Genomic DNA, 23630 nt, shown 5'->3' with positions numbered 1-23630 from the left:
ACAGCCACTAAAGCCGGCCAGACTCCAGTTAAAACCATCAGTAACCCAAGCTCTGGATGTAAACAATCTGCAAGTCTTTAGCACTCGAGGCCCTAAGCACCCCTTCAAATTCTGGTTTCAAAACCTGGTTCCCATGAGCCAGTCTCCAACAGCCTGTATGGGTATTTCAACCGCTGAACCCCTCGCTGATCAGCTGCCATGGTCACCTTCCCTGTAGAGTCATCTCCTAGGCTTTTCCTTCTCACTGGGCCGGGGAAGGGTGTTCTCCCTGTTCCTGGTTCTCTGCGCTGGTCTGCTGCTCCCCCGGAGTCTGCAACCTCTTGTGATATGCTGGATAGCACAGGTGCCGTCATCTTGCACACAGAGCTCCAGGGTTCCAGTATTTTTTTTTAAAAACACTGTAACTTCCTCTAACAGGCCACTGTTCGGAATCGTTGGTTCAACTACTGGGCAGTGGGACCCTGTGGAGCAGTACTGTGCCTCCACTCCCCCAGGTCTTATTGGCCCATCCATAATAACACCCAAAAACAGAGTTTCTATTTGTATGCTCAACCAGATCTACCTTACCACCACTTCTGACCTCTCCACTGTCAAATTACTTCAAGTAAAACGAACAAAAGAATCCAATCATGGTCTATAAACTTAAGTCAACATCTCAGTCAATATCAACATACATTTGCCATTGTCTTAAAGTTCAAAACAAAAATTATTTGTATCATTTTCATATAAAGTTAGGAAAAGGATATCGAATTGTCTGAATTTCCAACATAGCCTCATAAATGCATTCAACAAAGAGTACAAAAATTCTTATTTACCACTGAATAGAGGTCAGAGAAACGGTCAATAAGCACAAACTACTGGGAAGATGTAAACTCGGTCTCATGATTCTATTTAGCCTCCAACTCCACTGACAATTGCTAAAGCAATCTATATCCACTTCAAAATACATCAAATTCCATTCCCATTTCAGCATGTCTCCCTTCAAAGCCCACACCCATCCCTTTCAAAAATTTTCAACCTCCTCCTTTTTAACTATAATATACTTGAGGATATACAAAATGTTTGCTGTGCCCTAATGGACAGCACCTCATTCACTCATACTTGATCAGTTTATTCAATTTGATTTTAAATTCTTACTTTTGTTTTCAAATTCCCCCTTTTCCTCCAGCCCTCCAAAAACTGCAAACTACTCTCCTCCAATTTTGGCTTCTTGACCTTCCCCAAACTTATTTATTTCTTTTGTATCTCAACTTGGGACTGTGGGAACAAGCTGTGAGCATGGGGTGGAGCAAGCAGGTTCTACCCCTCGCTTGCAGCTTGTTCCCACAATCCCAAGCGAGGGGGGGGAGCAAGCAAGTTCTAAGCAGATAAATCGGCAGCGGGATCAGTAGGTACTGTTTTGAATCTCACCACTGGCCAATTAGTTTTAGCCAATAAAAAGAGGGGAAGTACAAGCAGAGTGGCCACATTAGGGTTACGGCTAGGTAAGTGCCTGAGTGGCTCAGGGTAGGAGTGGGACTTTGAGGCATTGGCTCAAGAGGCTTCAGTGAGAAGAGGCTGAGGAGTAGTTGAGGCAAGCTAAGAACAGGTTTTTATAACTTTTTTTCTATTTCATAGATTGTGGGAATGGCACAATCTATGACCCAGCAGGATATAGATTGTTAGGGAAGCCAACAACATCCCTGATGACTTCATCTGCGAGAAGTGCATCCAACTGCAGCTCCCGACAAACCAAATTAGGGAATTAGAGCTGGAGGCAGAGGGAGTGGTGTGATAGACAGGAGTTACAGGGATACTATCACACCTAAGAGGCAGGAGGAAGATAGTTGGGTGACAATCAGAAGAGGGAACCAATAACAAGGGAAGGCTTTTTAAGCATCAAAATAATGTTTAATTCTCACCAAAAAAAATACTGGCCTCTGCTGATCTCTGACATTTCCCCTCCAAGGCCCCGCTCGTGCCGTGAGCCCGAGGGTCCTGCTCCTGCCTGGGAGCCTGAGGTCCCCACTGCTGCCACCGCCGGTAGCCCTAGGTCCGATGCTGATGCCTCTGGAAGCCTGACATTCCCGGTCAGTTTGACTCTGGAAAAATTTTGGATAAATGAGGATTTCTGATTTGTTTCAGATATCTTCATTTATCTGAAATTTTGGTGTATCTGACTTTGGATAATTGGAGTTTTACTGTATTTGGATAGCCAGGGGCTGATTAGGGATAATCAACATGGCTTTACATGCTTAACCAATCTTATAGAGTTTTACGAGGAGGTTATCAAGAAAACTGATGAAGGAAAGGCTGTGGATGTTGTCATCATGGACTTTAGTAAGGCCTTTGACAAGGTCCCATATGGGAGGTTAGTCAGAAAGGTTCACATGCTAGGTATTCATGGGGAGGTCATCAACTGGCTTTGACATTGGCTACACAGGAGAAGGCAGAGAATGGAAGTAGATGACTGCTTCTCAGACTAAAGGCCTATGACTAGTGGTGTGCCTCAGGGATTAGTGCTGGGACCATTGTTTTTTTGTCATCTATATCAATGAACTGGATGATAATGTGGTAAATTGGATCAGCACATTTGTAAATGACACAAAGATTGGAGATGTTGTGGACAATAAAGGTGGCTTTCAAAGTTTGCAGAAGGATCTGGATTAGCTAGAAAAATGGGCTGAAAATGGCAAATGGAATTTAATGCAGACAAGTGTGAAGTGTTGCATTTTTGAAGGACAAAGGATATGCACGGTAAACGGTAAGGCATTGAGGAGTGTGGCAAAACAGAAGGGTCTGAGAAAGCAGATACACAATTCGCTGAAAGTGGTGTCACAGGTGAATAGGGTTGTAAAGAGGGCTTTTGGAATATAGGCCTTCATAAATCAAAATACTGAGTATCGGAGTTGGGATGTTATGGCAAAATTGTACAAGACATTGGTGAGGCCAAATTTGGAGTACTGTGTGAAGTTTTGGTCACCTAATTACAGGAAAGATATCAAAAGATTGAAAGAGTGCAGAGAATATTTACTAGGATGTTGCCTGGTCTTCAGGAACTGAGTTGTAGGGAAAGGTTAAACAAGTTAGGACTTTATTCCCTGGAGCCTAGAAGAATGAGGAGAGATTTGATGGAGGTATTTAAAATTATGAAGGGTCTGGACAGAGTAAATGTCAGTAGGCTTTTACCACTGAGGGTAGGTGAGATACAAACCAGAGGACGTAGGATGTAAAAGGGGAAAGGTTTAAAGGGAACATTAGAGGGAACTTCTTCACACAGAGAGTGGTGGGAGTGTGGAATGAGCTGCCAGCTGAAGTGGTGAATGCAGTCTCAATTTTAATTTTATGATGGGTACATAGATTGGAGGGGTATGGAAGGCTATGGTCAGGATGCAGGGCAGTGGTACTAGAGAGAATAGTTTGGTATGGACTAGAACAGTGGTTGTCAACCTTTTTCTTTCCACTCACATACCACTTTAAGTAATCTCTATGCCATCGGTGCTCTGTGATTAGTAAAGGATTGTTTAAGGTGGTACATGTAGGAAGGGAAAGTCTAGACCCAATTGTTACTGAAATATTTTGCTTGAGAAAAATTGACCTTGGCCCATTTCCTTTGGAGTTAAGAAACCGTGCACATAACAAGTCAATTCGATTAAAAGAGTGGTTTTCAAACTTTTTCTTTTCACCCACATACCACCTTAAGCAATCCCTTACTAATCACAGAGCACCTGTGGCATAGGGAATACTTAAAGTGGTATATAAGTGGAAAGAAAAAGGTTGAGAACCACTGGACTAGAAAGTCTGAAGGGGCTGTTTCTGTGCTGTATTGTTCTATGGTTCACAGTGGTTGTGTATTCAACTGAGGAGAATACACAACAGGTTTCTCTTCTCAAACTTCTTCAACTCACTTTCTGTCCTAGACTTTGGTCACCTAACTTAAGAGACTTGGTATCAAATTTTGTTTGACAGCTCACCTTTGAAACAGCAGGCAAAATAAACAAGCAGTTGTAGCAATTTGACAACTCAACACCTGGGTTAGAACCTGCCAATTTAAATCAAAACATTTGTGGAGATTTTCCCATTGTCAATACCAATGCTTACATTTTCGAGATACCAAATCCATATGCCATACCAATGGGAATCCAAAACCTAAGAACCAAAAGCACATGCCAAATCATTCATACCTTACCATAATAATCACTTTGTTCATCTTCGTGTTCTTGACTTTCTGAATTTCTTAAAATGCTGGATAGGTTTGGGAAAAACTGTGGATGCTTTTGACCTAATGATTTGGCATTATTTTTATGAACAGGCGTCTGTACTTTTTTTGTTTGATTTTTCCGAGCTTTATTCGACTTTGCAGCTTTAGAAGCCTGTAAAAACAAAAGCACAGAAGTAACTTACAATATTATAATCGCATACAGCATAAAGCCTGCACTTTGGACCACTTGGCTATGCTTCTCTTTTCTGCATGGAGGCAAACATTGAAGATTACTGCACCAGTAGGGAAGACTATATAGAGATGATCTGGGAAGGCAGAGGAGCAACTTTGATAGACTAGGCCATGTTAAAGACTCAGCAGCTGATCTGATTGCAAATGCCACAGTTGTTACTGACTTTAACAGGAGCCGCATGGACAAGTGCACTCCTACTAAGGCTACCTGGGTGTATCCTAACCAGAAGTCATGGATGAACCAAAAATACACAAAATGAAGACCAGATCTGCGATATTCTGATCAGACAATTCAGAAAGTTCAGTTATGACCTCCAAAAGGCCATTACCAACACAAAAAGACTATTCCAACCAAGCTGAAGTCTCAGATTGATGTGTAGCAGCTTAGCCAGCTTTCCACACCATCACATCCTACAAGGCAAAATAAAGTGGTGTCATTAACTGTGATACATCTCTTCCAGATAAAATCAATGCTCACTTTGAAATGATACCTCCAAACAAGCACCTGTTCTCCCCATTCATGAGCCTGACATGGGTGTGGGGTTGTATGTGAATCCTTGGAGAGCGTCTGACCCCAGCAGAGTACCTGGATGCATCCTCAAGACCAAATGGGTGGAGTTTTTGTAGACATTTTTAATTTCTTCTTGCTATGGTCTAAGGTCACCATATGATTAAAGGGCCATCTATTATTAGCAGGCAAGAATAGCAAGGTGACCCGCCTCAACAACTACTGGCTAGTGACACTTGCGTCTACCATGATGAAGTGCTTTGAGAGGATGGTTATGGAGCAAATCAACTCCCATCTGAGGAAGAACTGTCCCATTTCCATTCACCTATCATCGCTACAGGTCCATGGCAGATGCCATCTTGCAGGCTGTTATGAGCCCAAAGGACCCCAAAACCCAGCAGCAATAGACATTCACCAAGACAAGTGGTTTTTAGAACAAAAGTTATTTTTAATCAACTTTAAACATGAAAACAGAATCAAACTTTAACTTATCTATATACTTAACTAACCCAAATTAACCCCCTTCTAATTCTAAGCACACGTGTATGATGTGGGTAGAAATTTAAGAAAAGTTCTTTGCCTCACAGTTCAATCTCACTTCTCCTTCTTCCAAGTTCACTGGTTGCAGGCAATTCTTATACTGTGCACAGAATTTAACATGTATAAAGTTCACCAGGCTTTGGTGCTTAAAAGCACCGCTCAGGAAGGTTCTTGTAGGGTTTGCAGAGAGAGATTTGTTGTTCCAGGATTTCCACAGCTGAGGTACCACCATTAGTCACCTCAAGGTCTCGCTGATGAAACTTCCCCCATCAGGGTTTTCCAGATGGTAATCTCTTTCTTTCAGGCCACCACAGAGTTCCTTTTTTCCTCTTATTCCAAGAGAAACATCAGACAGATACCACTTTCAGCCATCCACTGCTCTGGAGCTTTTCACCAGTTTCAACCAGCTTCCTGGCTTGCACTGTTCAGCTGCTTTTCAGTGTTACACACACCAGCTGAGAGAGGTTGTTAACTTGTCTCTCTCTCTCTCCCTCCAACTGAAACTCCAGAAACCCATGTTACTCTCTCATTTGCAAAACCCCCATCTTCTTCAGCAAACAACAGTTATTCTCTTTGGTCAAGCTGTTGTCTTAGATAAACAAAACCCAAGAGTGACATTTCTGTGAGCACACTAAGTACTTTTTAACAGCCAGTTTGTCTCCTACAAACAATGGTCTTTCATTTCATGACATCATTCCAATTAGCACCTACTTGTCAAATGTGCATCACATTCTCCAGAGATCCTGCAAAAATGTTACTGAATATGAATTCTTCAGTCTTTCAAATAAGATCTGTTTTAAAATATGTGTAGTTTGTGACCTACTAATCTTACCAAATTCCTCCCAATATTTATCTATTACACTGCCTTCCACTCTGCATTCAATCACCTGGACCACAAGAACACCTACATCTGTTTATTGACTACAGGTCAGCATTCTACACCATTATACCAGCAAAACATATGGCCAAATTACAGAATCTGGGATTCTGTATATCCCTTTGCAACTGGATCCTTCATTTCCTCATTGGCAGGCCCCAATGTGTACACATTTGTAACATCACCTCCTCCTCTGACCATCAATACCAGCATCTCAAGGCAACATGCTTTAAACCCTGTTCTATTACCTATACTCCCATGTTCAACTCCACCACAATCTATAAATTAGTTGACAACTTCACCGTTATTAGCCAAATAACAGGAAATAGTCAGAATACAAGGGAGAGATCAAGAATATGGTTAAATGGTGCCACAACAACAATCTTGCTCTCAACTTCAACAAGACTGAACAGCTTATTCCAGATTTTAGGAAGGGGAGGTGGAGGGGCCACAGACCTGACTGCATTGATGGGACGTTTGCGGAGGGAGTTAGTACCTTCAAGTCCCTGGAAGTCCACATATCAGAGGACCTCTCCTGGGGTCAGCATATCAAGGTACCATGAAGGCACATCAATGCCTCTACTTTGCAAAAAGTCTAAGATTTGGCATGTTGTCAAATACTCTTATTAAACTTCTGGGGGTGTATTGTTGTAAATATACTGACCAGTTGCATCACATCCTGGTTTGGTGATTCGAATGCCCAGGAACACAGAAGACTGCAGACAATAGTAAACATAGCCAAGTACATTGCAGACTCTGACCTCCCATCCAATGAAGACATCAATGTAGGGTGCTCCCTCAAGAAGGCAACCAACATCATAAAGAACCCTGTTCACAACCTCTGCTCGCTGCTACCTTCGAAAAGAAGGTCCTGAAGCCTGAAGTCCAAGTTTAAGAACAATATTTTTCCATCAGGCTCTTGAACCTCCATTACTATCCTAACCACAGAGTACCCTAGGACTATTAGAAAAAAAACTACCTGCACCATGGCACTATTTACTGGACTTTTTTAAAAAAAACCTTACACTAACTATAACTGTGACTGTCATCTATACTTTATACTTATTATATCTCTCTGTAATGCAATAATTTAAGGTGTACTTCACTAATTAGTTGTCTTCTTCACAAATGTCCCTGATTTTGGCTGCAACAAGTAAGAATTTTAGTACACATGTACATTATTCTAATGTGTATGACAATAAATTCATTATCATTTCAGTAACATTTGTTTAAAATAAATCATTAAGAGCACTAAGAGGGGCTTGGTCATTTATTTTACTAATCCCACATGACGGGTTAATGCTTACCAGAATCAGTTATTCTACCCCTTAATAAACATTATAAATATTTCAGTATCGTTATTAGGAAGCAAAATTGACTCACCAATTTGCCAGTATGCTTTTTGTGAAACACTGCCATGAAAATTTAAAAATAAATTGTCCTCATATCCAAAGATTTTGAAATAGTGGCTCAATTAAGGTAGTTTCTTAATCTAGACTATTATTATGGGTGAGTCCTTATAAAATATACGAGCTAGGAAATAGATTGACATAAAAACAGAAATTAAATTTGGAAAACTATCAACAAGGATGATCCAAAAGAAGAAATTTAGAAGTTATGGTCTGAACAGCCTTGTTAATATTTTCTTGTCAAGTTGCCAATCCCCAATGTTGCTGAACAGCTCACCAATTTCCTGCAACAAAAGGATTGGCCCATGTTATATATGCAGCTGACTGGCAGATAAAGGGGGAAAAGGCTCATTTTTATACAGCTCTTTGCAGGAGATTTTCTGAAGATCCCTGAAGCCAATGAAATTCTTCTAAAATGTAATCAAAGATCAGTGGGGGCCAATTTGTGCACAGCAAGATCCCAGGGCCACACACAAGGTGACAACATATTTTCTTCCATTAGGCATTCAAATTTCAGGCAAATAAAATGAGTACTTAAAGCATGGCTTTAATCCAGGAATCAAAGTAGCAGAAGTAGGTAAATATTAACTATTTAGATTATAATTCTCCAGGAGGGAATAGTTCCAGGTGAAAGAGCAAAAGTCTCTTTACTGGAACACAAAAAGGGAAACCACGGCCAAGTTTAACATGCCTCAAGCACAAAAGAAACACAAAAAAAAGGATCATGGTAGATCACAAACTTGAAATTGGAAAATGCAAATACTATGACCGCAGCAACTTTGCATTTGCCTTGATGATTAATCTCCAGCATACCATATGGAAAGGGCGCCGACAGAAAAAGAATGCAAACACTGCAGCCACTTCATCCTTACAGGATGAAAAGAAGGACCATCAGCCACAGGGAATAGTTTGTATCGACATGGAAAATATCAACTTTACAAATAAATTCCAATTTTTTAAAAAATCCCAAATTATCTTCACATCAAAAACCCATTTTCTGTTCCTTTCACTCAAATATTAATAGAATTTCATTATCATAACCGCTCAGTCACAAATGCTGCATGCAATAGCAGCATCTGGAGCATCAGCCATACTTAATCAAATTTAGTACACTTAACCAATACACTAAAATCTCGGTATGTGGAATCAAGTAATCGGCAAAAAAGAATAGAGGAAATAAATAAATTAGAGGAAAATAATTGATAAAAATTAAAATAAAAGTTAAAATTGTAAAAGTAAATGTTCTCGAAAGTAACACAACTGCTTGATGAAGATGGGAATAAACATTCAGCAAGTAGAACACCCTGGCCGTGCCCTGCCCACAGTAGCTGTTTGAATAAAGTTTCAATAAAGTTGTATTTGAATAAAATGGTGCCACCCAGGATGAAGAGTCAGTCAATGCTGCTCTCTGCTGGGGTAACTCTCCCAAAGTGTCTCCCTATCCTTTCCTAGTAAGTCTTTATCTTTATTAGTATTAAGCATATTAGTAAGGCTTTATCTATAAACTGGGCGGGGGGCATTTCAATATGATGGTCACATAATTAGCACAACACTTACAGCGCTAGCGACCGGGGTTCGAAGTTAAATTTTGTAAGTTACAGGAATTACCTGATTAAAGTGAACTTTACATAATTAAGGACTACAATACTGATTTTTTCAAATGATTAGGCAGCGTTGCTCCGATGGAGGGACAGTACCCCGCCTATTCATGCTCAATGGCTATGTGAAGTCATGTCACGTTTAAACTTAGGGAAGAATAGATGCTCAATTTCTGATTTGAATGTAAATCTTCAAACACTGTGGGGCCCTTTTTGAATTACTTTTATAATCTTTGATTTGATATGAAGGTAAAAATGTTGACTAATAGGTAATTTATCACTCAGATAAGAATTCTGTCTGCTTTTTTGGCCAAACAGTTTCTTTCCTGGTACAGGTAATCATAGGAACATAGGAAGTAGGAACAGGAGTAGGCCAAAAATGGCCCAACGAGCCTGCTCCGTCATTCAATACGATCTAATTTATGACCTAACTCCACCTACCTGCCTTCTCCCCATATCCCCCAATTCCTTAATCCTTTATCCGGAACCCTTGGGGGACAGTGTGTTGCAAATTTCGGAAAGCCAGATTTAAGGCCACTTGAATTGTGCTGCCATATCCACCCCTACCCCCTTCCAGTGGTGCTGCCATCTGCCCCCCCACCCCCGCCCGCCCGATTCGTGCTGCTGGTCTCCCCCCAACCCCTCGCCCGCCCGACTCGTGCTGTTGGTCTTCTCTCTACCCCTCACCTGCCTGACTCATACTGCCAGTCTCTCTCTCCCTGCCCCCCCACTCACACTGCCAGTCTCCCCCCCCTCGCCTGCCCGACTCGTGCTTTCTCTCACCCGCCTGACTCGCACCGACAGTCTCTCCCCCTTGCCCACCCGATTCGTGCTGCCGGTCTCCCGCCCACCCGACTCGCACTGCTGGTCTCTCGCCTGCCCAACTCGCGCTGCAGTTCTCTCGCCCGTCCGACTCGTGCTGCTGTTCTCTCACCCATCCAACTCGTGCTGCAGGTCTCTCACCCGCCCGACTCGCACTTCCAGTTTCACCCCCTCGCATGCCCGATTTTGGAGCTTTCTGGATTTTAGATGTCTGGCTAGAGAATTGTGTACCTGTAGTGGGTTTAGATTTTCCTTTTTTAATTATAGAATAATACAGGTATAATATCAATGCAATATAATCTGTTTAATTAAAATGTGGATTACCCTGGATGAAATTATATATTTAAGTGTAATGTATCTTTTTGAATTTTAATATATATCCATATGTACTCTGTATTTTTGGATGTGAAATTTCAATGTTTATAAAAATATTGAAAAAGAAAGAAATTACATTTTGCATTTTCTTTTGTCTTTTAAACTGTGCGTTCTTAATGCAGGTGTATTAGTTAGGCATTGAAAGAGTGTGCCTCAGACAACCGGAAAATTTGCATATCCAGCATCCACAATCCCTGCAGGTGCCAGATACCAGGGATTTTACTGTATTTAAATATGATTAACACTTATGTGCATGTTTTGTGCATTTCAATGTAAATTGAGAACTATAGACTGTGAGTAGCAAGAAAAACACTACCATTTTAAAACTCCTAAAGTCTTAGGATTTACATCACCTGCAAATAAGATCTTTTTGAAGAGGAAGCAACTTTTCCCTTTTTCATCGTCTCAGATGTTTTGCACCAGGGTAAAATCTATAAAAAGTGTGTCAAACATTCTGTAACAATTTTGATGAAGATTTACAAAACCACCAAGATGAAAGTCATTCTGTAAAATAAAAAATAAAATATTCAAAAATAAAGATTAAAGTCATGCATGTTAACTGTCACCTAAAGGACACACAATACTTTTCTACATTAAACTATACATAAACATTCATTCATTCAAATCATTTTTCTCTCACACACAGACACAATCATAAAGTCAGCCATGAATCTGGAGATGAATAACTGTCCAAGTCAGGGAAATTATGTTTTTGCAGAATATACTCCATGATTTGGGAACAGTTCGACCACTTCAGTTTTAAGTTCAGTGCTTGCAAAATACCTTCCTTTTGTATGAAAGAGCAAATAAAGATAAAGGCTAACTAATATACTTAACACTAATCTTAAGTGTCTGGGAAAAATGAAAAACAGATCAGGTTTCAAATGATCCCGCAACATGGGAAATTGCAACATGGATACGTCATTTGGCCATTGAAGCCTTTGCCATCATTTATCAAGATTACAACTAATCTTCCACCTCAGGTCCATTTTCCATCACTAATCTCATATCTCTTGATTCCTTTAATATCTATAAATATATCAATCTTTGTTTTGAATGAACTCAGTGACCAAAACTCCACAGCCTTCTTGAATTCAATCCCCTGACTAATGAAGGTCAGTACACCATAACCACCCTATCAACTTGCCCAACAACCTTGAAGAATCTATGGATTTGGGCCCCACACAGTTAAGAATGTTGCCATTAACCATGTATGCTGCCTTCAACATTGACCTTCCAAAATTCATCATTTCATACGAGTTTCCTGTCCCTGCCAAGATAGTAAATTGATGTGTGTTCTGGTTCTGTCCTGATTTGTATAGATCCCAAGAAAAGGTTCCAATGTCTTGGAAATCTAAAGATCTCCCTAGTAAGACGTTCCATCAGTCATACACTCATTTGGTCTATATTTCTTCTCCTCTGCATGTATCATATAGCACTGGGAATAAAATGGAGATTCCTACCTCTGAGGTTCTGCATTTTGTCCTCCTAACATAAGGCACTTTCAGGTGGTCAATTGACCTGCTTGTAAAGCCGCATATTTTGGCAAAATGCGGCTGTGGGAAGGCCATGTGAATGTGCAGGAGGCGCATGCAAGGCGAGTTTGGTAACCCTCCTCCGAGAGGGATAATCCCCACAGCACAGTGGCCTCCCCAGCCATCTGAATGCAGCCGCCTAAAAGTGGCTGCATTCGGATGACAGTCAGCTGGACAGTGCCTGGCAGCTCCTCTCCTAATCCCCACACTGTCGGGCGGCCGGCGCGGGGACGTCCCCACACTGATCCCGCTGCCCCACTCTCTTCCCACTCACGAAATCAGTCTCCACACTGTCAGGCAGTCGGCGCGGGCTATCCCCATATTGTCATGACTGATTTCGGGTGTGGGGTGAAGGGGGTTAGAGCGGCGAACAATGCTGGTACCCGACTTGAGTGCCTCCTTCACCCCCGCCAGTGCTCCAGCCTCCTCCTCCCCCTGACTGCTACAGTCCCCTTCTCCCCCACCGGTGCTCCTGCCTCCTCTCCCGCCAGTCGCTCCAGCCTCCTCTCCCGCCAGTCGCTCCAGCCTCCTCTCCCGCCAGTCGCTCCAGCCTCCTCCCCTTTTACCCCTGGAGTGTAAAAGGATGAAGGGAAATTTGATAAGAGTTTACAAAATAATGAAGTTTAGAGTAAATGTAAGTAGGCTTTTTCACTGAGGTTAGGTGAAATGAGAACTAGAGAACATGGGTAAAGGGTGAAAGGTGAAATGTTTAAGGGAAACATCACAGATGGTGAGAGCGGGCTCAATTTCAACATTTAAGAAAAATTTTGATAGGTGCATGGATGGCTTATAATTCAGATGCCTAGAGGGTTTGGCACAGACGAGATGGACTGAGGGCCTGTTTATTTATTTATCCAATAGTGTTCTATGGCTCTATGGTACCCAGGTAAACCAAACACATTTACCAGCACTTTTCATATAGTGATTAAGGTGTCTGGCCAGATATTTTTACATCTACCACCCCCTTCAGCTGTGTATTCCAGATTCCAATAATCTTCTGGGTTAAACAAAAAGTATCCCCAAAACCTTCTAAAATTTAACCCAAGTCCTCTGCCTTAAGTTTTAACACCACTGACTTACCACATCTTACAAATACATACACTCCCTCCTTTCTTTTAGCATACCATGATGTCGACTTTCTTTTTTTTTATTCACTCAACGCAACATTGCATTCTTCAACTCCCCAAACACCACCCGGCTAAACTCCTCTGACCTTCTCATTGGCTCACCGCGACACGGGTGATCCTGACGCTCTCACTCTCCTCCTGCACCTGAGATCCATCACCCGTATACTGACGCTTAACACACCTGCAAATGTGTCCCATTATCTAAATGTGTCACTTTGCTTACATCGTCAGCAGTGGTCAGCACCACTCCCGACAAAGATAAGTACATTTCCGCGGAAGCACTCCCCCTTCCCATGCCACTCAACCTCAGAGCCATGCAAGGAGGTGATTGATGGGAACTGTCCCATTACATAACGATCGTCGGGCTGACAGTTTGGCCCGATAATGCACAGTCTGACTGGCAAGGCTCAGAAAGGGCAGGAGCCAGGTGGAAGGCTCGTCAGGCGGATGACGACATTAAGGGACAACTGATGCAGCTCACTTGCATACAAGAGCTGTGATTCTTCAATTCCACCAACAAAGAAAAATGTGTGACAAGAAATCTGCTTGCAGAAAGGAATTCGCCACTAGCTGAATGCATCACAGTATAATACAGTATCTGCTCAACCCAAGATCAGAGGAAGCTTCAGGTGGTGGTAAAGGCATTTCAGATTGTCACATTAGGGGTGGCACAGTTGGTGCAGCAAGTAGCATAACTCCTTTACACCTATCAGAATCAGGATTCGAATCCTGCACTGTTTGAAAAGGTTTGTATGTTCTCGCCATGTCTGTGTGGGGGTTTCCTCCCACTGTTCAAAATGTATCTGTGGGGTGGGGGGGGGTATAGGTTGTAGGTTGGGGTGGGTGTAAATTGAGCGGCCTGTTACAGTGCTGTATGTCTAAAAAAAATTGGCTTCCCTCCATAACTCTTCCTGTTGCCTCAGAAAGGCTACCAGCATAATCTCATCCAATTTCAGCCACACTCTATTCCCCTTCATCCATCAGCCAGAAGATTCATGAGTGTCAGATGGCACACCAAAAAATCCAAAGATAAATTCTGCAGACCCTGAATGAACCTCAAAGTGCTGCCCTTGCTATGTACCAACTGATCATTCAGTGTCTCTTTCTCTTTGGCTTGGCTTCGCGGATGAAGATTTATGGAGGGGGTAAAAAGTCCACGTCAGCTGCAGGCTCGTTTGTGGCTGACAAGTCCGATGCGGGACAGGCAGACACGGTTGCAGTGATTACAGGGGAAAATTTGTTGGTTGGGGTTGGGTGTTGGGTTTTTCCTCCTTTGCCTTTTGTCAGTGAGGTGGGTTCTGCAGTCTTCTTCAAAGGAGGTTGCTGCCCGCCAAACTGTGAGGCGCCAAGATGCACGGTTTGAGGCGATATCAACCCACTGGCGGTGGTCAATGTGGCAGGCACCAAGAGATTTCTTTAGGCAGTCCTTGTACCTTTTCTTTGGTGCACCTCTGTCACGGTGGCCAGTGGAGAGCTCGCCATATAACATGATCTTGGGAAGGCGATGGTCCTCCATTCTGGAGACGTGACCCACCCAGCGCAGCTGGATCTTCAGCAGCGTGGACTCGATGCTGTCGACCTCTGCCATCTCGAGTACTTCGACGTTAGGGATGAAAGCGCTCCAATGAATGTTGAGGATGGAGCGGAGACAACGCTGGTGGAAGCGTTCTAGGAGCCGTAGGTGATGCCGGTAGAGGACCCATGATTCGGAGCCGAACAGGAGTGTGGGTATGACAACGGCTCTGTATACGCTTATCTTTGTGAGGTTTTTCAGTTGGTTGTTTTTCCAGACTCTTTTGTGTAGTCTTCCAAAGGTGCTATTTGCCTTGGCGAGTCTGTTGTCTATCTCGTTATCGATCCTTGCATCTGATGAAATGGTGCAGCCGAGATAGGTAAACTGGTTGACCGTTTTGAGTTTTGTGTGCCCGATGGAGATGTGGGGGGGCTGGTAGTCATGGTGGGGAGCTGGCTGATGGAGGACCTCAGTTTTCTTCAGGCTGACTTCCAGGCCAAACATTATAACATGCTCTTGCTCTTCTACTATATACTTTAATGTGCTTGTGAGAGTTGGCTTGCTGGATATTCTAGAATCAAAACCTTTTTATCAGGTACAATGTGACAATAAACCTCTGCATATAATTGAAATGCTCCATCCCAGGTGAACACTCAACAAACAAACATGTCAAACCCCTTTAAATTTGATCCAGACATTCATTCTCACCATCACCAGAGAACTTCATTTATTTATCAAGGTGGAAACAACATCAAACAGAAAGGCCTGCTCCCAAGAGGACCAATCCCACCAATTTACTTGGAGAGTGACATAGGCTGAGTCCAGCAACTGGCACTGGTCCACATTTTCTGCCAATCCTTCAACAACAGGTCCCTCCTGTCCACTTGCTCTGGTGACCCTTCAAAACAAGGTCATCACCATTTACCCATCGTCCACTCACCGCTAACCCTTCAGCCCGTTCCCCACCGTCAACTCACTGCTGACCCTTCAGCCCGGTCCCCACAGTCAACTCACTGCTGACCCTTCAGCCCAGTCACCACCGTCCACTCAATGCTGACCCTTCAGCCCCGTCCCCGCCGTCCAATCACTGAAGGCCCTTCAGCCCCGTCCCCGCCGTCCACTCACTGCTGACCCTTCAGCCCGGTCCCCGCCGTCCACTCACTGCTGACCCTTCAGCCCGGTCCCTGCCGTCCACTCACTGATGACCCTTCAGCCCGGTCCCCGCCGTCCACTCACTGCTCACCCTTCAGCCCGGTCCCCGCCGTCCACTCACTGCTCACCCTTCAGCCCGGTCCCCGCCGTCCACTCACTGCTGACCATTCAGCCCGGACCCCGCCGTCCACTCACTGATGACACTTCAGCCCGGTCCCCGCCGTCCACTCACTGATGACCCTTCAGCCCGGTCCCCGCCGTCCACTCACTGCTGACCCTTCAGCCCGGTCCCCGCCGTCCACTCACTGCTGACCCTTCAGCCCGGTCCCCGCCGTCCACTCACTGCTGACCCTTCAGCCCGGTCCCCGCCGTCCACTCACTGCTCACCCTTCAGCCCGGTCCCCGCCGTCCACTCACTGCTCACCCTTCAGCCCGGTCCCCGCCGTCCACTCACTGCTGACCCTTCAGCCCGGTCCCCGCCGTCCACTCACTGATGACCCTTCAGCCCGGTCCCCGCCGTCCACTCACTGATGACCCTTCAGCCCGGTCCCCGCCGTCCACTCACTGCTGACCCTTCAGCCCGGTCCCCGCGGTCCACTCACTGCTGACCCTTCAGCCCGGACCCCGCCGTCCACTCACTGCTGACCCTTCAGCCCGGTCCCCGCCGTCCACTCACTGCTGACCCTTCAGCCCGGTCCCCGCCGTCCACTCACTGCTGACCCTTCAGCCCGGACCACGCCGTCCACTCACTGCTGACCCTTCAGCCCGGTCCCCGCCGTCCACTCACTGATGACCCTTCAGCCCGGTCCCCGCCGTCCACTCACTGATGACCCTTCAGCCCGGTCCCCGCCGTCCACTCACTGCTGACCCTTCAGCCCGGACCCCGCCGTCCACTCACTGCTGACCCTTCAGCCCGGTCCCCGCCGTCCACTCACTGATGACCCTTCAGCCCGGTCCCCGCCGTCCACTCACTGCTGACCCTTCAGCCCGGTCCCCGCCGTCCACTCACTGCTGACCCTTCAGCCCGGTCCCCGCCGTCCACTCACTGATGACCCTTCAGCCCGGTCCCCGCCGTCCACTCACTGCTGACCCTTCAGCCCGGTCCCCGCCGTCCACTCACTGCTGACCCTTCAGCCCGGTCCCCACCGGCGACCCTTGATCTCAGGTGTTTGATTAAACCCGTTTCGCGCCGTCAAAACCAACTGCCGCCGGAAGACGGGGATTCGGGCTGCACCATCGTGGATCGGGGGGGGGGGGGGGGGGGGAAATGGTCCGGGTCGGGCTGCACCATCGTGGATCGGGGGGGGGGGGGGAATGGTCCGGGTCGGGCTGCACCATCGTGGATCGGGGGGGGGGGGTGGGATGGTTCGGGTCGGGCTGCACCATCGTGGATCGGGGGGGGGGGGAATGGTCCGGGTCGGGCTGCACCATCGTGGATCGGGGGGGGGGGGGGGGGAGAAGTCGGGAGCACTGGGAAGCCTTTCTTCCCCTCAATAAAATCATGGAAGTTTCTTCCTGTAAAACTCGTTCCTTGATAGGAAATTGCCAGAAGAAATTATCCGGCTTCCAAATAAATAAATTCTCCCGTTTTTGTTCTCCCGATTTTAAATCCATATTAGAACTCACTCCCGTAACGTGAGGATCACACATGGTCTGCTGGGGCCAAACGACTCTGCTGGGCGAACTAACTCTGCTGGGCAAACCCACTCTGCTGGGTGAACTAACTCTGCTGGGCAAACCCACTCTGCTTGGTGAACTAACTCTGCTGGTCAAACCCACTCTGCTGGACGAAACCTACTCTACTGGGCAAACCCACTCGGCTGGGGCAAACCCACTCTGCTGGACCAAACCTACTCTGCTGGGCGAACTCACTCTGCTGGGAAAACTCACTCTGCTGGGAAAACCCACTCTGCTGGACCAAACCTACTCTGCTGGGAAAACCCACTCTGCTGGACCAAACCAACTCTGCTGGACCAAACCTACTCTGCTGGGTGAACCAACCCTGCTGGGGAAAACCCACTCTGCTCAGACAAACCCACTCTGCTGGGCAAACCCACTCTGCTGGATGAAACCACTCTGCTGGGCAAAACCAGTCTGCTGGGTCAAACCCACTCTGCTGGGCAAACCCACTCTGCTGGACCAAACCTACTCTACTGGGCAAACCCACTTTGCTGGTGAAAACCCACTCTGCTGGGTGAACCCACTCTGCTGGGCCAAACCAACTCTACTGGGGCAAACCCACTCTACTCGGGCAAACCCACTCTGCTGGACCAAACCTACTCTGCTGGGCGAACTCTCTCTGCTGGGAAAACCTACTCTGCTGGACCAAACCCACTTTGCTGGACCAAACCTACTCTACTGGGTGAGCCCACTCTGCTGGGGAAAACCCACCCTGCTCAGACAAACCCACTCTGCTGGGCATACCCACTCTGCTGGGCGAGCCCACTCTGCTGGGTGAACCCACTCTTCTTGGTGAATCCACTCTGCTGGGTGAGCCCACTCTGCTGGGGCAAACCCACTCTGCTGGGCCAAACCCACTCTAATGGGCAAACCCACTCTGCCTTGTGAATCCACTCTGCTGGGAAAAAACATCTCTGCTGGGTATATCCACTCTGCTGGGCAAACCCACTCTGCTGGGACAAACCCACTCTGCTGGACCAAACATACACTACTGGGCAAACCCACTCTGACTTGTGAATCAACTCTGCTGGGGAAAACCATCTCTGCTGGGTATACCCACTCTGCTGGGTGAACCCACTCTTCTGGATGAACCCACTCTGCTGGGCAAACCCACTCTGCTGGGCAAACCCACTCTGCTGGGCGAACTAACTCTGCTGGGCAAACCCACTCTGCTGGAGCAAACCTACTCTGCTGGGCAAACCACTCTGCTGGGCGAACCCACACTGCTGGGTGAACTAACTCTGCTGGGCAAACCCACCCTGCTGGGCAAACCCACTGCTGGGCGAACCCACTCTGCTGGGTGTACCCACTCTGCTGGGTGAACTAACTCTGCTGGGCCAAACCCACTCTGCCTTGTGAATCCACTCTGCAGGTGAAAACCATCTCTGCTGGCTAAACACACTCTGCTGGGCAAACCCACTCTGCTGGGCAAACCCACTCTGCTGGGCAAACCCACTCTGCTGGGCAAACCCACTCTGCTGGGGCAAACCCACTCTGCTGGGCAAACCCACCCTGCTGGGCAAACCCACTCTGCTGGGCGAACTAACTCTGCTGGGCAAACCCACTCTGGTGGAGCAAACCTACTCTGCTGGGAAAACCCACTCTGCTGGGACAAACCCATTCTGCTGGGTGAACCAACTCTGCTGGGGAAAACCCATTCTGCTGGACCAAACCCACTCTGTTGTGCAAACCCACTCTGCTGGGTGAACCCACTCTGCTGGATGAACTAACTCTGCTGGGCAAACCCACTCTGCTTGAGCGAACCTACTCTGCTGGAGAAACCCTACTCTGCTGGGCAAACCCACTCTGCTGGGACAAACCCACTCTGCTAGGCGAACCCACTCTGCTGGGTGAACCCACTCTGCTGGGCGAACCCACTCTGCTGGGTTAACCCACTCTGCTGGGCGAACCCACTCTGCTGGGTGAACCCACTCTGCTGGGCGAACCCACTCTGCTGGGCGAACCCACTCTGCTAGGGCAAACCCACTCTGCTGGGTGAACTAACTCTGCTGGGCAAACCCACTCTGGTGGAGCAAACCTTCTCTGCTGGGAAAACCCACTCTGCTGGGGAAAACCCATTCTGCTGTGTGAACCAACTCTGCTGGGGAAAACCCATTCTGCTGGGTGAACCAACTCTGCTGGGGAAAACCCATTCTGCTGGACCAAACCCACTCTGTTGTGCAAACCCACTCTGCTGAGTGAACCCACTCTGCTGGATGAACTAACTCTGCTGGGCAAACTCACTCTGCTTGAGCGAACCTACTCTGCTGGAGAAACCCTACTCTGCTGGGCAAACCCACTCTGCTGTGTAAACCCACTGCTGGGCGAATCCACTCTGCTGGGGAAAACCCACTCTGCTGGCGAACCCACTCTGCTGGGGAAAACCCACTCTGCTGGTGAACCCACTCTGCTGGACGAACGCACTCTGCTGTGCAAACCCACTCTGCTGGGACAAACCCACTCTAATGGACAAACCCACTCAGCCTTGTGAATCCACTCTGCTGGGGAAAACCATCTCTGCTGGGTAAACCCACTCTGCTGGGCAAACCCACTCTGCTGGGTGAACTCACTCTGCTGGGCAAACCCACTCTGCTAGGCGAATCCACTTTGCTTGGCCAAACCCACTCTACTGGGAAAAATAGGTAAGAATAACAGTCAGTGCTACAGCCTGGAACCCTTCTTCGGGACTCTCCCAGCAGGATCAAATGTACCTGGGACTCTTTTTGTTCAATTCATTCGGTGGGGGGGAGGGGGGGTGGAAGGGAGAGGACTTATTGGCATGTGAGGATTGTGAAAACTTTATCCCACTGACACTGTTCAATCTGTTAAATTCAGAATCTGAATTTATTGACTTGTACAAATCATAAAATGTTTTGTGACAGCATTACAGTGTAAATATTGCTATAAATTACATTTCAAAAATAAATAAAGAGTGGAAGAAAACAGGAAAAAGTGAGGTCATGCTTGTACATTATGCATTCAGAAATCTTATGGCAGAGGTAGTCTCGTGTTTCTCCAATATATTTTCTAATCATGGAGGTGTATTTTCTATAGGTGCTATTTGTCCCTATACCCTTCCTACGTTTGTTTTAATTAGATGTACAGCAGGTCCTTCTGGCCAACTAGCCCATGCAGCCCAATTACACCCTATTAACCTACAACCCTATACGTTTTGAAGGGTGGGAGGAAACCGGAGCACACAGAGGAAACCCACGCAGACACAGGGAGAACGTACAAACTCCTTACAGACAAGGCCAGATTTGAACCTGGGTTACTGGCGCTGTAATAGTGTTGCACCTTTCTTGGAGGTAGGAGTTGCAGGTTTGCGAGGTTCTGTTACAGTTGCTTGGAAGAGTGAATTTGGTACACAGATCCTACCAATATGCCAATGGTGGAAGGAAGGATATAGAGGAGATGATTATTTGGTAGCAAAACAAGTCAGTTACTTTATCTTTGATGATGTCAGTCTTCAAGAGATTGTTGCAGTTTTGCTCATCCAAGTAATCATTTCAACACATTCATATTTCCTGGTGGATGGGGGCAGGTTTTACTTACCACAAGATACTTGGTTTCTGACTTGATCTTTTAGCCATGTTATTTAGGTGCCCGATTCATTTGAATTTCTGGTTAATGGTGATCCTTAGGATGCTAAATTTAAAGGCTAGGTTAGATTGAACTGGTCCTCTTAGAGAATTGGACACGAGAGTAATTTTTTCACATTGTTAGTTAGCCACCAGTTAGAGATGCAGTTAGTGCTGGGGTAGTCTCTGGAACTGAACTGCTGGATTTTCTGTTCCCATTCATAGCCTTTGCGTCTCATACTCTCAGCCATTTCTTGATGTCATAGAGATGGATTCAAGTTGTCAGACTTCTGTGAGAGTGCAGATCCCAGGTGGAAGCAGAGAAATTATCCATTCAACACTTTTGCCTAAACACAGCTGAAGCATTTGAAACTGGTCACGTGCATTCACAACTGGACTCTGCCTTCATTAAGAATGGTTGTATTTTCTCAGTTTCCACCTCTTGTTGGTTGTTTAATTGTCTAACACCATTCACAACTAGACTGCAAAGCTTTGACTTAATCTGTGTGGATGGGTAAAGTGAGTGGCAATTCTTCCCTACTCCAATATCAAAATGTTCCAGTCGTTCCTGAGGCTGGGAACCTTGAAAGGTGCCCACAAACCTTGCATTGTTTCCTCGCTGACATTAAAGTAGAGCATTCTGGACCATTAAGTCTAATTTGGCCCAGAGTCAAATTTCCCTCACTCTCCACAACTTACCCCAGATGTATCAATAGTCCAGGCTCATTCATGCAGGCTTCTACTATTGAGTGGACCCACCTCCTATTCCAGAAGGCAAATCAGGCTCACGCATATGGTTCTGAACAAAATAAGCATCACCCTGTATCGAGGAGGATCAAATACTCCAGGTTATCTCCATGCAAGGTTAGCTCACTGAATAGTATGTTCAGTGTCCAGGTCCTCCATATCTTCCAGGATCATATATAGGATGGCATGAACACTAAATGACTCCCATTAAATCTTTGACCAAATGTGTCTGGCTCGTTTAATTTAAAAAAATAATTAGACATACAGCACTTTGGCCAATTCATCCCTTTGAGTCCATGACACCCAATTTACACCCTGCTAAAAAAAATTTTGAAGGAGGGGAGGAAACTGGAACACCAGGAGAAAATCAATGCAAACATGGGGAGAACATACAAACTCCTTACAGACATTGCGGGATTCGAACCCAGTCCGGTTCTGATCCCTGGTGATGTAAATGTGTTGCACTAACCGCTACACCAACTGTGTAGGAAAATGTTTATCAAATTTGACAAGGTACCAGCAATTGGGCTGTTGTCCATTGTATGTCCATTGACTCGAGTGGTCTTCACTGTGATGCGGGGGAGGAGTGGAGACAGTCCAGATATGCCGGCTTCAGGAGGTCGACCGTAAATGTCTCCTGCTTACTGCCGATGTCGAGGACAAAAGTAGAGCTGTTGTCCTTGATGACTCTGTAGGGCCCCTCATAGGGTCATTGTAGGGGCGGCCAGTGTAAGCCCCTTAACATGAACACATACTGACAAGTCGTTAAGTCCCTGGGGATTTTATGTTTGATGGTATCAGCCAGTGGGACTGCCTCAGGCCACTTCGTGGAGCGGTCAACTGTGGTCAGCAAATATCTCGCCCCACTATATCAATATGCACGCGGCAGAACTTATGCCACGCTGGTTCAAATGTCTGTGTGGTCGCCTTTGTGTGTCTGCACTTTTGAGGACTGGCAGTTCATGCAGGTCTTGGCCCTCTGACTGACCTGCTTGTTTAGGCTGTGGCAGACAAACTTGCTAGCCACCATCACGACTGTGTCTCATATTGCCGGATCTGCCAGGTTACGTATGGTGTCAAAAACCTTGCGCCTCCAGGTGGCCAGGACAATGAGGCAAGGGCTGCCAGTGGAGATGTCACACAGTAATGTCAGGTTACCTTGGGCGATGGGGATGCCATTCACCCTGAGACTGGAAATGACTGTCCTATAAGCAGGGATCTCAAGGCCCTGCTGCTGTGCATTGGCAAGGGCCAAGTAGCTGACCCCCTGGGATAGGGCATGGACCAACTTGATCGCGGGGTGTGACAGAGCGTCAGCTACTACATTGCTTTCCCCCATGATGTGGTGCATGTTCGAAGTAAATTCAGACACGTAGGACAAATGTCTCTGCTGTCGGGCTGACCACAGGTCTGGCACCTTATAGAAGTCGAAGGTCAATGGCTTGTGATCAGTGAAGACCTTAAATTGCTGACCTTCCAAAAAGTTACGGAAATGTCTTACTGCCAGGTAGAGTGCCAATAGCTCTTGGTCAAAAGCACTGTATTTGAGCTCTGGGAGGTGTCTGCTGAAAAAGGCCAGGGGTTGCCACTGGCCTTCATTGTGCTGTTCCGGTATGCCTCCTACCGCTATGCTGGAAGTGTCAACTGTCAGAGCGGTAGGTGCCTCTGGTCTGGGGTGTACCAGGAGAGTGGTGTTGGCCAGTGCATCTTTGGCACTCTGAAGATGCCCCTGAA

The 23630-nt window shown here is 46.3% G+C and overlaps 1 protein-coding gene across 10 annotated transcripts in view; it reads right to left on the bottom strand.

Moving 5' to 3' along the window:
• Positions 1-17128, bottom strand: part of cenpu (centromere protein U) — an 80625-nt gene extending 63497 nt beyond the window's left edge. The window contains exons 1-4 of one of the 10 annotated variants that reach the window (XM_069940015.1): positions 17009-17128; positions 10915-11065; positions 10299-10417; positions 4169-4352 (exon numbers count right to left, since the gene is read on the bottom strand). In XM_069940015.1, the coding sequence (XP_069796116.1) occupies positions 4169-4352; positions 10299-10364 (250 nt within the window). In that variant the 5' untranslated portion in view covers positions 10365-10417; positions 10915-11065; positions 17009-17128. Of the gene's footprint in view, positions 1-4168; positions 4353-7740; positions 7808-10298; positions 10418-10914; positions 11066-15444; positions 15466-15534; positions 15624-15713; positions 15779-15861; positions 15934-17008 lie in introns of those variants that run through there. The other 9 variants (XM_069940022.1, XM_069940047.1, XM_069940038.1 and 6 more) reach the window with 9 other exon arrangements.
• Positions 17129-23630: the final 6502 nt, after the last annotated feature.

The sequence above is a fragment of the Narcine bancroftii genome, chromosome 1 (genome assembly GCF_036971445.1).
Source record: "Narcine bancroftii isolate sNarBan1 chromosome 1, sNarBan1.hap1, whole genome shotgun sequence".
In the NCBI taxonomy this organism is placed as follows: domain Eukaryota; kingdom Metazoa; phylum Chordata; class Chondrichthyes; order Torpediniformes; family Narcinidae; genus Narcine; species Narcine bancroftii.
The sequence above is the reverse complement of the archived record's forward strand: the minus strand, read 5'-3'. Positions and strand labels throughout refer to the sequence as shown.